This window comes from Lithobates pipiens, unplaced genomic scaffold, assembly GCF_037356315.1.
Source record: "Lithobates pipiens isolate NorthernLeopardFrog02 unplaced genomic scaffold, aLitPip1_a1.2 Scaffold_22, whole genome shotgun sequence".
NCBI lineage: Eukaryota > Metazoa > Chordata > Amphibia > Anura > Ranidae > Lithobates > Lithobates pipiens.
In genome coordinates, this window is record NW_027507784.1 from 12,979,267 (window position 1) to 12,995,908 (window position 16,642).

Below are 16,642 nucleotides of genomic sequence, written 5' to 3' on the forward strand. Positions count from 1 at the left end.
GCTTATTCTTGGGTGTTTTTCATACATCCTACCGATAGAAGCTGCACCTTTTATACACACCTTGTAGTATTAAAAGAGAAGTATGTTTTTTCCCTAATCATACTTACCTAGGTGGATGCAGCATCGGTCTTCCACTGCCTCTGCACTGAGAACCGAGCGATCGAACATCTCCGATGGTTCAGTTCTCACAGCTCCCCGATCGGAGAGCTGCTGCCTGTCAATCCAAAAACACCCCTGCTCTGCTCCTTCCCGTGCTCACTGGAGCACTGCGCTGTGGTGGGGCGGGGATTGGCCATCTCTCAGCGGCTCGTTGAGAGGCTGAAATGGGTATCAGTCCAAGCACATGGCGGATCCAGACTTTATTGTGGTGATGATGGGGTGCCTGGACTGAAATCCGCAACGTCAGCAGAGAGCGGACTGAAGACCTCTCTCGGCTGAAAACAGGTCACAGGAGTGCAAATGAATTGCACTCTTGTGACCCATAGGAGGAGCCCAGCCAAAAAATCAGGTTGGAATTCTCCTTTAAGTAGTAGTAGTAGTAGTAAGTATTGAGTTGTCCGTGACGCACATTATTTTTATGTTTCAAAAACTAATATGTATCCTGTACTCAGGTAAGGGGTCTATGAGATATCTGAGGGCCCCTTGATTCTAAAGGGAGTTTCCAAATTTTGATAGGTTCCCCCCCACAAAAGACCATACCATTCATGGTGCCAGCGATATGGGAAAGAGGTCCTTGTCCCATCAAAATGGGAGAAAAAAGTAATGCTGGGAGGGGGCGAGGGTGTGGATTATGAAGGGAACCCATGCCATATTTTTCTATTTTTTCTTTTGTGTGAGGTTCCCTCAAGGTTAAGGGTCTGCTAAAGATTATGAGAGGGGGCCACACTTGTATGTTCATTTCTATGGGCGATCTTCAAAATCTATACCAGACCCTTTTCTAGATATGCAGCCTTAGTGGCCAGGAAAGGAGGAGTGAACCCCACTCCTGAACCATACCAGACCACATGCCTTAAAGAAAAACAAGAGAAAAAAAAAATGTTTCAGGTCCTGAATATGGTCTACTAAAGGATTTTGAGAGGGGCCCTGGGCAAAAAAAAAAAAAGGTGGCATGGGGTCCCTCCCAAGTCCATACTAGACGACACTACAAGGGTAAGCCTGGAATGAAACTTTAAATGTCCATTGCCTGACCACTAATGTGAGACGGAATATTCTTGCATTACATCACAACTGGTTCTCTTAAGGGGATCACCAACCTGGAAAGTACTCTTCTTGCGGGTATCCTCAAAAAAGCTCTCAATGTCCTCCTGCCAAATACAACATAAGTGTCAGGAGCTGCAAAGGACTCATTTTCAGTTTCAATAAAAGGAGGGGGAAAAGAAAAGAGAAAATATTACGGATTTAATCATTGTTGATTCATTTTGTTGATTCTGTCCCACCTTTTGGCCCTGCCCTTTATATTTTCAGAAGATCGCCCTGATATTTTGAAAAAATATTCTCAGATTTCTCCTTTTTGCTGTCTTGCTGTATACCCTGCTCTGCGCTGACCAAAAAAATCAGGGCTGCTGAGCCCTGACCACCATGGTCAGCATACATCCCTCTGTTATCCGCAGCCCTGCTCTGCTCTCCTTTCTCCCTCTCACCCCCTCCTCCCTACCTGTCAGCTCCATGTTCTGTGTTTCTGTCTCTGCGCCCCCCCCATGGTGTCTCTATCTCTGCACCCCCCCAACAGTGCTTGTGCTGTGTATTCTGCCCCTCGCTACAAGGTTAAAAACCTGTCTGAACCTGCAACTTGCTGTATCCCTCGCTCTGCACTGACCGTGAAAATCAAAGCTGCTGAGCCCTGACCACTGTGGTCAGAGTACTTCCATCCCTTATCCGCAGCCCTGCTCTATTCTCCTTTCTCCCACTCACCCCCTCCTCCCTGCCTGTCAGCTCCATGTTCTGTGTTTCTGTCTCTGCACCCCCCCCCATGGTGTCTTTGTCTCTGCACCCCCCCCAACAGTGCTTGTGCTGTGTATTCTGCCCCTCACTACAAGGTTAAAAACCTGCCTGAAACTGCAACTTACTGTATCCCCCACTCTGCAGTGACCATGAAAATCAAGGCTGCTGAGCCCTGACCACGGTGGTCAGCGTACGTCCCTCTGTTATCCGCAGCCCTGCTCTGCTCTCCTTTCTCCCTCTCACCCCCTCTTCCCTGCCTGTCATCTCCATGTTCTGTGTTTCTGTCTCTGCACCCCCCCTCACAGTTTCTCTGTCTCTGCACCCCCCAATAGTGCTTGTGCTGTGTATTCTGCCCCTCGCTACAAGGTTAAAAACCTGCCTGAATCTGCAACTTGCTGTATCCCCTGCTCTGCAGTGACCATGAAAATCAAGGCTGCTGAGACCTGACCACCGTGGTCAGCGTACGTCCCTCCATTATTCAGTCCTGCTCTGCTTTCCTTTCTCCCTCTCACCCCCTCCTCCCTGCCTGTCAGCTCCATGTTCTGTGTTTCTGTCTCTGCAAACCCCCCCCAACAGTGCTTGTGCTGTGTATTCTGCCCCTCGCTACAAGGTTAAGAACCTGCCTGAACCTGCAACTTGCTGTATCCCCCGCTCTGCACTGACCACAAAAATCAGGGCTGCTGAGCCCTGACCACCATGGTCAGAGTACTTCCCTCCATTATCTGCAGCCCTCCTCTGCTCTCCTTTCTCCCCCTCACCCCCTCCTCCCTGCCTGTCGGCTCCATATTCTGTGTCTCTGCACCCCTCCCCCCGCACACCGCTATAATTAAAAATACAAAAAAATTATAAATGGTCACTGCCAGCCCCTCTATTATAGATAGGCATAGCACACTGTATACATCTTTTATAAAAACGAGGCATGTAAATATCTTTTTAAAGCGATCTTCAGGCCGCTCACTTGGTTTTCAGGGCTACTGCAGGGGGGGGGGGGGGGAGGGGTCGCCATGTGACCTCCCCAGCTGACGTCAGAGGGAGATCTTGGCCCCTCCTGCAGAAGCCATGTATCGGAGATGTGACATGGTATTTGTGCAAATACATTTTCAAGATACAGGAGATAGGACTTTTAAGATGTCAATAGAAAAAAAAAATTGAATTACAAGATTTTTAATGATGCATTTTTTGTTGCACCATAGTGCCTTGGCCTAGTCTCTGGAAGACTGATCCAGTTATTTTGAGAATTTTCTCGAGAACTATTTTTAGATTACCAAAGAAGAAGAAGAAGATGATGTGGAGGGTGAGGGAAAGTCAGAGGGGTCCATAGGAAGGACCACGGCCAGTAGAAGCAGTAGCAATTAGTTGTTTAGGATGGAATAGGTGTGGTTCCACCCTCAAGGTATTAAAAGGGAATTATCGAGGCCTGGAGGACCCCCAGTGGAGGTAGGTAATGATCGATCCGTGGTTTCCAGAGCTTTTCAAATGTGGACACTCTATCGAGTGCTTCAGTTTTGGTGTGGATCATCACTTGCATGACCCTCTTTTTCACTGTTAGCCTTTTTCTTTATTTTTACACTTTTTTTTAATCCCTTTTATTCCTATATCAAGGAATGTAAACATCCCTTGTAATACAAAAAAGGGATGACAAGTCCTCTTTATGAAGAGATCTGGGATCTATAAGACCCCAAATCTGTTTTGCATGCAAAATAAAATAAAGGCTAAAGAGCTCCTGAGGAAGCAGTATTCCAGCGAAACGCGTCAACTTCACCTGTTATGCATCTGAGATACCTTCAGTAGAATTTTATAGGAAGGTTCTCCAGACACTTGTGATTAAGTAAACGCACATGATTTGTGACTATTTAAAAAAAATGTCTTTATATGTTTGTGTCTCTTTTTTCATACTTAATAAAAACTTGACTTTTTAATAAAATATATGTGTTATTATTTTTGGGGGGTATACACAAAGTCCCATCCCAAATATTTTTTGTATTGAATCTTCAAGCAGCGATGATACCTCCTTAAGTAGTATTTAAGAGAATAAGGAGTCACAAGCTAACTTGTCTACACAGATGATGGCTGGTGGTGTTTCTACTGCTTGTATATATGGCAGCTTACTGCTATCAATGGTTCCTAAGGAAGCAGTGGGTGCTGGCCCCCGCTGCTTCCCTAGCAACCGTCATCAAAAGCACATTGACCTACAAGGCCAGGAACCCCCAGCAACGTAAGCACATGGGCAGGGCCATTGCAGAAATCACCACTATCCCTGCCTTTTCCCTTATTTAGCTGAGGACGGATTGGGGAGCCGGTGTCTTGTCAAATAGCGTCCTCCATCGGATATTGTCCCCTGCGTACTGCGCATGCGCAGTACACAGGAACACAGATTCCGAAAATTGCCGAGGATGAATGGCGCCTGCGCCGTGAGTCCAGGTTCTATCCCCACTATCCAAGTGGACATAGAGTTTGAATAAAAAAGAGCCGAGAGCAGCGAGGCCGAGCCCGAAGTGTGGCAAGCGAAGCTCGCCCGCAAGGGGCCCTCTAATATTCACAACCCTATGTCCGCTGGGATGGTGGGGCTACCACCTCCACTCACGGCGCAGGCGCCGTTCAGCTTCGGAGATTTTTCGAAGCTTCATCTGCTCCGTACTGCGCATGCGCAGTACAGAGTGGACACTATGTGATGCCCGGACTCTATACGCCAGAACACCGGTATGGAACTTGTGGAAGACCTCACTCCATTTTTCTTGTATGGGGTCCACCTTAAAATTCACACCAGACCTGAAGGGCCTGGTATGAATTATCATGGAATCCCCTACACCACTTTTTTGTGTGGGTTTCCCCCATAGACATCTATATCATACCTTCATCTAGACCAGGGATTTGCAATTAGCGGACCTCCAGCTGTTGCAGAACTACAAGTCCCATGAGGCATAGCAAGACTCTGACAGCCACAAGCATGACACCCAGAGGCAGAGGCATGATGGGACTTGTAGTTTTGCAACAGCTGGAGATCTGCTAATTGCATATCCCTGATCTATGACAACGGTCTGGAATAGATTAACCACTTGCAGGCTTTGGGTGTCCTACAAATGGCCCAAGAAATGCCATCATTGAATGCAGGGCGTGTCTAGTACATCCAGTCCAACAGCTCTTCTGCCGTGACCCCCCCCCCCCCCCCCTCTGCCCCATTACAGAGCAATTCAGCTTTTAATTCTCACAGCTGCCCTGCCGAGTACACAGAGAAGGTTCGGGCAGCAGGAGCTGTCTGGCAATGTTTATCAACAACATTGCTCAGCCGCAAATACAGAAAGATACAATGAAACATTGTTAACTTTTGTATCTTGCTGTTCATTCATCTACAGATCAATGGAATGGTCTTCCATCTGCAGATGATATCAGTTAAAGCAACCTGACAAGTGAAAAAAAAAAAAAAAATATATATATATATATATATATATATATATATATATATAAAATGTTCCTCTGTTTAATCCCTTTTTAACCCTTAGTTTACTCTAATCCATGGCTGCTTTGAAGCTGCCGGGAACTGTCATTTTGCCATCGATTTAAACCCATTGTAAATGTCAGTGTTGCTGCAGTAGGTTGTATACGTCACACAGATGCGCCACTTCACAGGCAGGGTCAGGGCACCCCCCAGGCATGTTAATTCTCACAGCTGCCTTGCTGAGTACACAGAGAAGGTTCGGGCAGCAGGAGCTGTCTGGCAATGTTTATCAACAACATTGCTCAGCCGCAAATACAGAAAGATACAATGAAACATTGTTTACTTTTGTATCTTTCTGTTCATTCATCTACAGATCAAAGGAATGGTCTTCCATCTGCAGATGATATCAGTTAAAGCAACCTGACAAGTGAAAAAAAAAAAAAAAATATATATATATATATATATATATATATATATATATATAATGTTCCTCTGTTTAATCCCTTTTTAACCCTTAGTTTACTCTAATCCATGGCTGCTTTGAAGCTGCCGGGAACTGTCATTTTGCCATCGATTTAAACACCCATCGTAAATGTCAGTGTTGCTGCAGTAGGTTGTATACGTCACACAGATGTGCCACTTCACAGGCAGGGTCAGGGCACCCCCCAGACATGTTAATTCTCACAGCTGCCTTGCCGAGTACACAAAGAAGGTCTGGGCAGCAGGAGCTGTCTGGCAATGTTTATCAACAACATTGCTCAGCCGCGAATACAGAAAGATACAATGAAACATTGTTAACTTTTGTATCTTTCTGTTCATTCATCTACAGATCAAAGGAATGGTCTTCCATCTGCAGATGATATCAGTTAAAGCAACCTGACAAGTGAAAAAAAAAAAAAAATATATATATATATATATATATATATATATATAAAATGTTCCTCTGTTTAATCCCTTTTTAACCCTTAGTTTACTCTAATCCATGGCTGCTTTGAAGCTGCCGGGAACTGTCATTTTGCCATCGATTTAAACCCATTGTAAATGTCAGTGTTGCTGCAGTAGGTTGTATACGTCACACAGATGCGCCACTTCACAGGCAGGGTCAGGGCACCCCCCAGGCATGTTAATTCTCACAGCTGCCTTGCTGAGTACACAGAGAAGGTTCGGGCAGCAGGAGCTGTCTGGCAATGTTTATCAACAACATTGCTCAGCCGCAAATACAGAAAGATACAATGAAACATTGTTTACTTTTGTATCTTTCTGTTCATTCATCTACAGATCAAAGGAATGGTCTTCCATCTGCAGATGATATCAGTTAAAGCAACCTGACAAGTGAAAAAAAAAAAAAAATATATATATATATATATATATATATATATATATATATAATGTTCCTCTGTTTAATCCCTTTTTAACCCTTAGTTTACTCTAATCCATGGCTGCTTTGAAGCTGCCGGGAACTGTCATTTTGCCATCGATTTAAACACCCATCGTAAATGTCAGTGTTGCTGCAGTAGGTTGTATACGTCACACAGATGTGCCACTTCACAGGCAGGGTCAGGGCACCCCCCAGACATGTTAATTCTCACAGCTGCCTTGCCGAGTACACAAAGAAGGTCTGGGCAGCAGGAGCTGTCTGGCAATGTTTATCAACAACATTGCTCAGCCGCGAATACAGAAAGATACAATGAAACATTGTTAACTTTTGTATCTTTCTGTTCATTCATCTACAGATCAAAGGAATGGTCTTCCATCTGCAGATGATATCAGTTAAAGCAACCTGACAAGTGAAAAAAAAAAAAAAAAAATATATATATATATATATATATATATATATATATATATATATATATATATATATCTATAGAATGTTCCTCTGTTTCACCCCTTTTTAACCCTTAGTTTACTCTAATCCATGGCTGCTTTGAAGCTGCCGGGAACTGTCATTTTGCCATCGATTTAAACACCCGTTGTCCTTTGTAAATGTCAGTGTTGCTGCAGTAGGTTGTATACGTCACACAGATGCGCCACTTCACAGGCAGGGTCAGGGCACCCCCCGGACATGTTATTTCACAGAGTTTTGAAAGTTTTACTTTAAACCTTACTGAAATTGCTGCTCCCCTCCAACTGGAATTATTCTTTTTTTTGCTTCAGTACATGCCCCTCAGGGCAGTCCCAGCCCCCGCCCCCGCCCCCCCCCCCCCAATGCCATTTATTTGATGACTCCCTGCTTATTGGTTTAGAAAATGGGCACCCAAAAAAGCTCATCACTATCCATCACATCATTCCTTGTTCTCCTGTAAATTTTTGAGGAGATTGTAATAAAAAAAAAAAAAAAATAAATAAACCTCAAACCACATTTTTTATTTGCTGGTTCAAACCAATAGAGCGTAATTAAAATAGGTTTAGAAGGCGTTTTAAATGCGGCACATTTATCTTTTGATTGGGAATACAAATAATGTAAAGTATTTATATGATGGTGACAGAGGTAAGAGGCAGAAAAATGAACATATATGATACTATATGATATTTACATTGGTTGTGGTGCTGTCAGGGCTCCCCCTGCTGGACAATATTGTCTGGACATCTACTGATGAACTCGAAGGAGCTTCAGCATCACCTGTCAAGAGGAAATATAAATAAAAATCATGCTTATGAGCAGGGCTGCTGTTAAAAACCATGGGGGCCCCATACAGCCAACCTAACAGGGCCCCCCTCCCACAAAAAAAAAACTGTTTACTTTGCTTCAGTTATGAATGAACACAATAAGTGATCAGTACCAATCACACATTTAGTAAAGGAAGGGGATGGTAAATATATGACATATTTACCAGACCCTTCCCCCACTTTCCATCCTGAAGGACCCCTTTGTGTGCTTACAGCTGCCAGCAGGAAGGAGAGGAGGGAATCCAGATGCACAACAGGGATGTGGGCGTACAGCAGGGGGAAATGTATGGTTCACAGGGAGAGTGATTGGTTGTGGTGGGGAGTGGGGCAATTACTGGAAACTATCTCCTGTATGGCTCTCTCTGAAGCAGCTGAAAGCTGGCGGGAGGAAGAGGAGAAGAAGCCATCTTTCAGCTGCTGCAGAGAGCACTACAGGGGATAGGTTCCAGTAATTGCCTCCCTGCTATGCTGATTACCTTTCCTGCCCACATCCAATTCACCCAGCTGCCTGGGCCCCCTGCTGGCCTAGGATTTGTTTATTAAAGCGGGGTTCCACCCTAAAGTGGAAGTTCCACTCATCGGACCCCCCCCCCCCTCCGGTGTCACAATTGGCACCTTTCAGGGGCTGGAGGGGGTGCAGATACCTGTCTAAGACAGGTATTTGCACCCACTTCTGGGCATAGAGTCCCACGGGAGTCTATGTCTCTTCCTGTCCCTGCGCGCTGTCTGCTGGGACACACACGGGTCCCAGAGGCAGCGCGGACCATTCTCATTGCACGGGGCGACTCGCGCATTGCGCAGTAGGAAACTGGGAAGTGAAGCCGCAATGCTTCACTTCCTGATTCCCTCGCTGAGAATGGCGGCGGCAGCAGCCGAGAGCCGAGCGATCGATCGGCCTCGGCTGCCGACATCGCTGGACCTCGGGACAGGTGAGTATCCATTTATTAAAAGTCAGCAGCTGCAGTATTTATAGCTGCTGGCATTTAATATTTTTGTTTCCAGTGGAATCCCTCTTTAAGTTAATATTTTGTTTGAAAAATTTGTTTTCAGGTTTTGTTTTGTATATTCAGATTCATTTTGTGTACTCATTATTTAAAAAAAAAAAATATTTCAGAAGATGCCTATATTCATTCTATTGTATTGTATTTTCTTTTCTTTTTTCTATTCTATTCTATTATTTTCTATTTTTTTTTTACATTCTATTATATTCTCTTGTATTCTTTCATTTTTTAATCTGTTTTATTCCATTGTATTCTATTTTTTTCTATTCTGTTCTATTTTTTTTTTCTGTTCACTTCTATGTTATTATATTCTGTCCTAATCTATTCTAGTCTATTTTATTCAATTCTATTCTATTCTATAAAGCAGCCTAAGTAATAATTATCATTTATTTAATTGAATATCAATTATTTCACTTTGCTACATTACTGTATCTATTGCAATATGTTTCCAGTTCAAATTCAAAATCGTTTTCAAATTCAGTTAATTAGTTTTTGTTTTAAATTTCAGCTATTTCATTCTATTGTATTGTATTGTATTTTATTTTTTCTATTCTATTTTATTATTTTCTATTTTTTTTTACATTCTATTCTCTTGTATTCTTTCATTTTTTATTCTGTTTTATTCCATTCTATTCAGTTTTTCTGTTTTGTTCTATTTTTTTTCTATTTACTTCTATGTTATTATATTCTGTCCTAATCAATTCTAGTCTATTCTATTCAATTATATTCTGTTCTATAAAGCAGCCTAAGTAATAATTATCATTTATTTAATTGAATATTAATTATTTCACTTTGCTACATTACTGTATCTATTGCAATATGTTTCCAGTTCAAATTCAAAATCATTTTCAAATTCAGTTAATTCGTTTTGTTTCAAATTCTGCTATTTCATTCTATTCTATTGTATTGTATTTTATTATTTTCTATTTTTTTTTACATTCTATTCTCTTGTATTCTTTCATTTTTTATTCTGTTTTATTCCATTCTATTCAGTTTTTTTTCTATTCTGTTCTATTTATTATTTTTTTTTTTCTATTTACTTCTATGTTATTATATTCTGTCCTAATCAATTCTAGTCTATTCTATTCAATTATATTCTGTTCTATAAAGCAGCCTAAGTAATAATTATCATTTATTTAATTGAATATTAATTATTTCACTTTGCTACATTACTGTATCTATTGCAATATGTTTCCAGTTCAAATTCAAAATCATTTTCAAATTCAGTTAATTCGTTTTGTTTCAAATTCAGCTAATTCATTTTTGTTTTCAATTTCAGCTATTTCATTCTATTCTATTCTATTGTATTTTATTTTTTCTATTGTATTTTATTATTTTCAAATTTTTTTTACATTCTATTCTCTTGTATTCTTTCATTTTTTATTCTGTTTTATTCCATTCTATTCAGTTTTTTTCTATTCTGTTCTATTTATTATTTTTTTTTTTTTCTATTTACTTCTATGTTATTATATTCTGTCCTAATCTATTCTAGTCTATTCTATTCAATTCTATTCTGTTCTATAAAGCAGCCTAAGTAATAATTATCATTTATTTAATTGAATATTAATTATTTCACTTTGCTACGTTATTGTATCTATTGCAATATGTTTCCAGTTCAAATTCAAAATCATTTTCAAATTCAGTTAATTCGTTTTGTTTCAAATTCAGCTAATTCATTTTTGTTTTCAATTTCAGCTATTTCATTCTATTCTATTCTATTGTATTTTATTTTTTCTATTGTATTTTATTATTTTCAAATTTTTTTTACATTCTATTCTCTTGTATTCTTTCATTTTTTATTCTGTTTTATTCCATTCTATTCAGTTTTTTTCTATTCTGTTCTATTTATTATTTTTTTTTTTTTCTATTTACTTCTATGTTATTATATTCTGTCCTAATCTATTCTAGTCTATTCTATTCAATTCTATTCTGTTCTATAAAGCAGCCTAAGTAATAATTATCATTTATTTAATTGAATATTAATTATTTCACTTTGCTATGTTATTGTATCTATTGCAATATGTTTCCAGTTCAAATTCAAAATCATTTTCAAATTCAGTTAATTCGTTTTGTTTTCAATTTCAGCTATTTCATTCTATTCTATTGTATTGTATTTTATTATTTTCTATTTTTTTTTACATTCTATTCTCTTGTATTCTTTCATTTTTTATTCTGTTTTATTCCATTCTATTCAGTTTTTTCTATTCTGTTCTATTTATTATTTTTTTTTTCTATTTACTTCTATGTTATTATATTCTGTCCTAATCTATTCTAGTCTATTCTACTCATCATTTATTTAATTGAATATCAATTATTTCACTTTGCTACATTACTGTATCTATTGCAATATGTTTCCATTTCAAATTCAAAATCATTTTCAAATCCAGTTAATTTGTTTTGTTTCAAATTCAGCTATTTCATTCTATTGTATTGTATTGTATTTTATTTTTTCTATTGTATTTTATTATTTTCTATTCTTTTTTTTACATTCTATTCTCTTGTATTCTTTCATTTTTTTATTCAGTTTTATTCCATTCTATTCAGTTTTTTCTATTCTGTTCTATTTTTTTTTCTATTTACTTCTATGTTATTATATTCTGTCCTAATCTATTCTAGTCTATTTTATTCAATTCTATTCTGTTCTATAAAGCAGCCTAAGTAATAATTATCATTTATTTAATTGAATATTAATTATTTCACTTTGCTACATTACTGTATCTATTGCAATATGTTTCCAGTTCAAATTCAAAATCATTTTCAAATTCAGTTAATTCGTTTTGTTTCAAATTCAGCTAATTCATTTTTGTTTTCAATTTCAGCTATTTCATTCTATTGTATTGTATTGTATTTTATTATTTTTTTACATTCTATTCTCTTGTATTCTTTCATTTTTTATTCTGTTTTATTCCATTCTATTCAGTTTTTTTCTATTTTGTTCTATTTATTATTATTTTTTTTTTCTATTTACTTCTATGTTATTATATTCTGTCCTAATCTATTCTAGTCTATTCTATTCATCATTTATTTAATTGAATATCAATTATTTCACTTTGCTACATTACTGTATCGATTGCAATATGTTTCCAGTTCAAATTCAAAATCATTTTCAAATTCAGTTAATTCGTTTTGTTTCAAATTCAGCTATTTCATTCTATTCTATTGTATTGTATTTTATTTTTTCTATTCTATTTTATTATTTTCTATTTTTTTTTTTACATTCTATTCTCTTGTATTCTTTCATTTTTTTATTCAGTTTTATTCCATTCTATTCAGTTTTTTCAGCTAATTCATTTTGGTTTTCAATTTCAGCTCATTCACTATTGCGATTTGGAAATTAGGATACATCTGAATCTCCGAATAATGAGAACTTTGTCTGAATTTTTATTCATAATATAAAAAAAAAAACGAATCACACGTGTTTTCTACAGACCTTTTAAAACAGAATCCTTATCACTCAAATCTTCCTTTAATGATTCATTTGGGATTTGTGTTCCGGACAGATCTTTGTTTTGTAGATCGGTTGTCATCGTCATCGTCATCGTCCCATTAGAGTGCTTTGAATTGGGAGGAGACGCGTTGTCTTGTCCAGTGAATTGGAAGAGTTCTTGAATCCATTGCTTATAACTGTCCTGGTTCTGGAGGTTCTGGGTCTTCTCCTCGGAGGTGCTCCTCTCTGGTTCATCGGTCACCATCAGAATTTTTCTCTCTCCTAGAAGTGGGTCAGGACAGAACTTATATCAGTTTTAATATGTACCTATGTGTGTACTCCTTATTCACGTCCTTGTCCAACCAAATTACTAATATTAATGTGAGCCCCGCCCCCGCTAACCATCAGGAAGAAGAGTAAAGCCTGCAAGGCTCCGGATTCAATCGTGAAAAAAATAGCTTGAAGAAATGGACTTCTGAAGGTCGAAATTGCAATTTTTCCAGTTTTCTTTTCTTTTCTGTCCTGCAGAAGCTATATGGTGGCCCCCGTAGCAAGAGGCTATTGGGGGGTGGGATGGGAAGGGGATCCCCGCTTCAGGTGGAAATGTGGGTCTAGAACTCTCCTTGGAACTGGAACACCAGGTGCCGGCTAAGCATATAGCAACATGAGCCAAAAGTGAAGTTCTGGACAGCCGCACTCCGGGAAATATAGCCATTATTTGTAAAAAGTCCAACAGATACAAGCCACAGCAAAAAAATGGGGCAAATGAGTTGACGCGTTTCACACTTAACATTTGACAGTGCTTAGTCATAGCTATGACTAAGCACTGTTAAGTGTGAAACACGTCAGTTAATTTGTCCCATTTCGTTGCTGTGGCTTGTATCTGTTGGACTTTTTACAAATAAAGGCTATTTCCCGGAGTGCGGCTGTCCAGATCTTCCTTTTTGCCTCATGTTGCTATATGCATAGCCGGCACCTGGTGTTCCAGTTCCGAGGAGAGTTCTAGACCCACATTTACACCTGAAGCGGGGATCCCCTTCCCATCCCACCCCCCCCAATAGCTTCTTGCTACGGGGCTACATTCCGGAGTGCGGCTGTCCAGAACTTCCTTTTTGCCTCATGTTGCTATATGCATAGCCGGCACCTGGTGTTCCAGTTCCGAGGAGAGTTCTAGACCCACATTTCCACCTGAAGCGGGGATCCCCTTCCCATCCCACCCTCCTAATAGCTTCTTTCTACGGGCTACATTCCGGAGTGAGGCTGTCCAGAACTTCCTTTTTGCCTCATGTTGCTATATGCATAGCCGGCACCTGGTGTTCCAGTTCCGAGGAGAGTTCTAGACCCACATTTCCACCTGAAGCGGGAATCCCCTTCCCATCCCACCCCCCCCCCCCCCCAATAGCTTCTTGTTACGGGGCTACATTCCGGAGTGCGGCTGTCTAGAACTTCCTTTTTGCCTCATGTTGCTATATGCATAGCCGGCACCTGGTGTTCCAGTTCCGAGGAGAGTTCTAGACCCACATTTACACCTGAAGCGGGGATCCCCTTCCCATCCCACCCTCCTAATAGCTTCTTTCTACGGGCTACATTCCGGAGTGCGGCTGTCCAGAACTTCCTTTTTGCCTCATGTTGCTATATGCATAGCCGGCACCTGGTGTTCCGGTTCCGAGGAGAGTTCTAGACCCACATTTCCACCTGAAGCGGGGATCCCCTTCCCATCCCACCCTCCTAATAGCTTCTTTCTACGGGCAACATTCCGGAGTGCGGCTGTCCAGAACTTCCTTTTTGCCTCATATTGGGGGGGTGGGGTGGGCAGGACCAGGAATACTGGTGGGAGACCCAAAAAAAGAGGATCGAGGGCCGCTCTGTGCAAAACCATTGTACAGAGCCGGTAAGTATAACATGTTTGTTATTTTTTGTTTCCTTAAGGCCGCGTACACACGGGCGGACTGTCTGGCCAACTTAGTCCGCCGAAACACATTTCAGCGGACAGTCCGCTCGTGTGTGGGCTTCAGCGGACTTTTTCAGCGTGCAGTCTGGCGGACTAAGTATTTCGGAATTTCCGTAATATTGTCCGTCCAAATGTGGTTTCAGCGGACAGTCCGCTCGTGAGTAGGCTAGTTGGACGGACTAAGTATGGCGCATGCTCAGAAAGGATTTACACGGCGAAAGGTTGGACGTCCTATTTCTAGTCCCGTCGCACGTGCTGTACACGTCATCGCGCAAGTTTTCAACGGACTGTCTGTTCATCGTGTGTGGTCAAGTCCGTTCATTCGAAAGTAGGACGGACTGTCCGTCGGATTGTCTGACGGACTTAGTTGGCCAGACAGTCCGCCCGTATGTACGCGGCCTTAGGCCGCGTACACACGGGCGGATTGTCTGCCCAACTAAGTCCGCTGAAACACAGTTGAGCGGACAATCCGCTCGTGTGTGGGCTTCAGCGGACTGTTTGAGCGGATTGTCTGACGAACAAAGTCTTACGGAATTTCCGTAATTTTGTCCGTCCAAACTTGGTTTCAGCGGACAGTCCGCTCGTGAGCAGGCATGTTGGACGGACTAAGTATGACGCATGCTCAGAAAGGATTTACACGGCCGAAACTTGCATTGCAGTGTATTGGACGTCGATTTTTTCGTCCCGTCGTACGTGCTGTACACGTCATCGCGCAAGGTTTCAGCGGACTGTTCGTTCGACGTGTGTGGTCAAGTCCGTTCATTAAAAAGTACGGCAGACAGTCTGTCAGACTGTCTGCCGTACTTAGTTGGGCGGACAATCCGCCCGTGTGTACGCGGCCTTAGAATCACCTTAATCTACAGAAAAATGTAAGATATCCTTAGTAGAAATAACAAAGTGATTGGACAGAGTTAAGAACCGAATTTAAAAAATGTGGAGCATTGGTGAACGAGGAATGTTTCATTCTTGGCTAGTATGTCCCTCTTTCATTGTACCTATCATGTCTGAAACAAGTGTCAGATCTTCAGTATATGGTGGCTCAGTCTTATCGATTATAACCAAGTCCTGTCCACGCCACCGTTCCTCCTCTCTGCTCTCCTCTTCCACGTGCTTTGGTGTGTAGAAAACCACAAAATCGTACTGAGACACTTCCTCTCTGAAGTGCGGGGAGTTGTTCCCAGGAAGCCGAGTGCTGAGGACATCTTTCACTTCTGGTAGAGATGACAGAAATGAAGTCAACCACCGGTACGATTCTGGGTGTTCCTTAGAAAGTATCCCAACTACCGGCTTCACAGACACCATTTCCCAAGGGCAGATCCTTCAAACAGATTTAAAAAAAAAATAGCTTTTAAAATGACAACATAAATTCATAAATCGTTTTCGGCACATTTTCAGAGACATTTGTAAAAAAAAATATATTCAAGCCTTTCATTTTTAACCACTTTCAGCCCCGGACCATTTTGCTGGTCAAAGACCAGAGCACTTTTTGCGATTCGGCACTGCGTCGCTTTAACTGACAATTGCGCGGTCGTGCGACGTGGCTCCCAAACAAAATTGAAGTCCTTTTTTTTCCCACAAATAGGGCTTTGTTTTGGTGGTATTTGATCACCCCTGTGGTTTTTATTTTTTGCGCTATAAACAAAAATAGAGCGACAATTTTGAAAAAAACGCATTATTTTTTATTTTTTGTTATAATAAATATCTCCCAAAAATTTATAAAAAAAACATTTTTTTCCCTCAGTTTAGGCCGATACATATTCTTCTACATATTTTTAGTAAAAAAATCACAATAAGCTATTATTGATTGGTTTGCGCAAAAGTTATAGCTTTTACAAAATAGGGATAGTTTTATAGCATTTTTATTAATAATTTTTTAGTATTTTTTTGTGGCTCTCAAACAAAATTGAAGTCCTTTTTTTCCCCACAAATAGAGCTTTCTTTTGGTGGTATTTGATCACCTCTGCAGTTTTTATTTTTTGCGCTATAAACAAAAATAGAGCGACAATTTTGAAAAAAGCGCATTGTTTTTTACTTTTTGTCATAATAAATATCTCCCAAAAATTTATAGTTTATAGTTCCTCAGTTTAGGACGATACATATTCTTCTACATATTTTTAGTAAAAAAATCACAATAAGTGATTATTGATTGGTTTGCGCAAAAGTTATAGCGTTTACAAAATAGGGATAGTTTTATGGCATTTTTATTAATTATTTTTAAT

The 16,642-nt window shown here is 40.2% G+C and overlaps 1 protein-coding gene across 1 annotated transcript in view; it reads right to left on the reverse strand.

The window, feature by feature from the left end:
• The window catches only part of LOC144000394 (uncharacterized), a 30,575-nt gene extending 14,838 nt beyond the window's left edge, over window positions 1-15,737 (reverse strand). The window contains exons 1-4 of the mRNA XM_077494203.1: window positions 15,419-15,737; window positions 12,476-12,754; window positions 7,912-7,997; window positions 1,254-1,304 (exon numbers count right to left, since the gene is read on the reverse strand). Of these exons, the coding sequence (XP_077350329.1) occupies window positions 1,254-1,304; window positions 7,912-7,997; window positions 12,476-12,754; window positions 15,419-15,725 (723 nt within the window). The 5' untranslated portion in view covers window positions 15,726-15,737. The remainder of the gene's footprint in view (window positions 1-1,253; window positions 1,305-7,911; window positions 7,998-12,475; window positions 12,755-15,418) is intronic.
• Window positions 15,738-16,642: the final 905 nt, after the last annotated feature.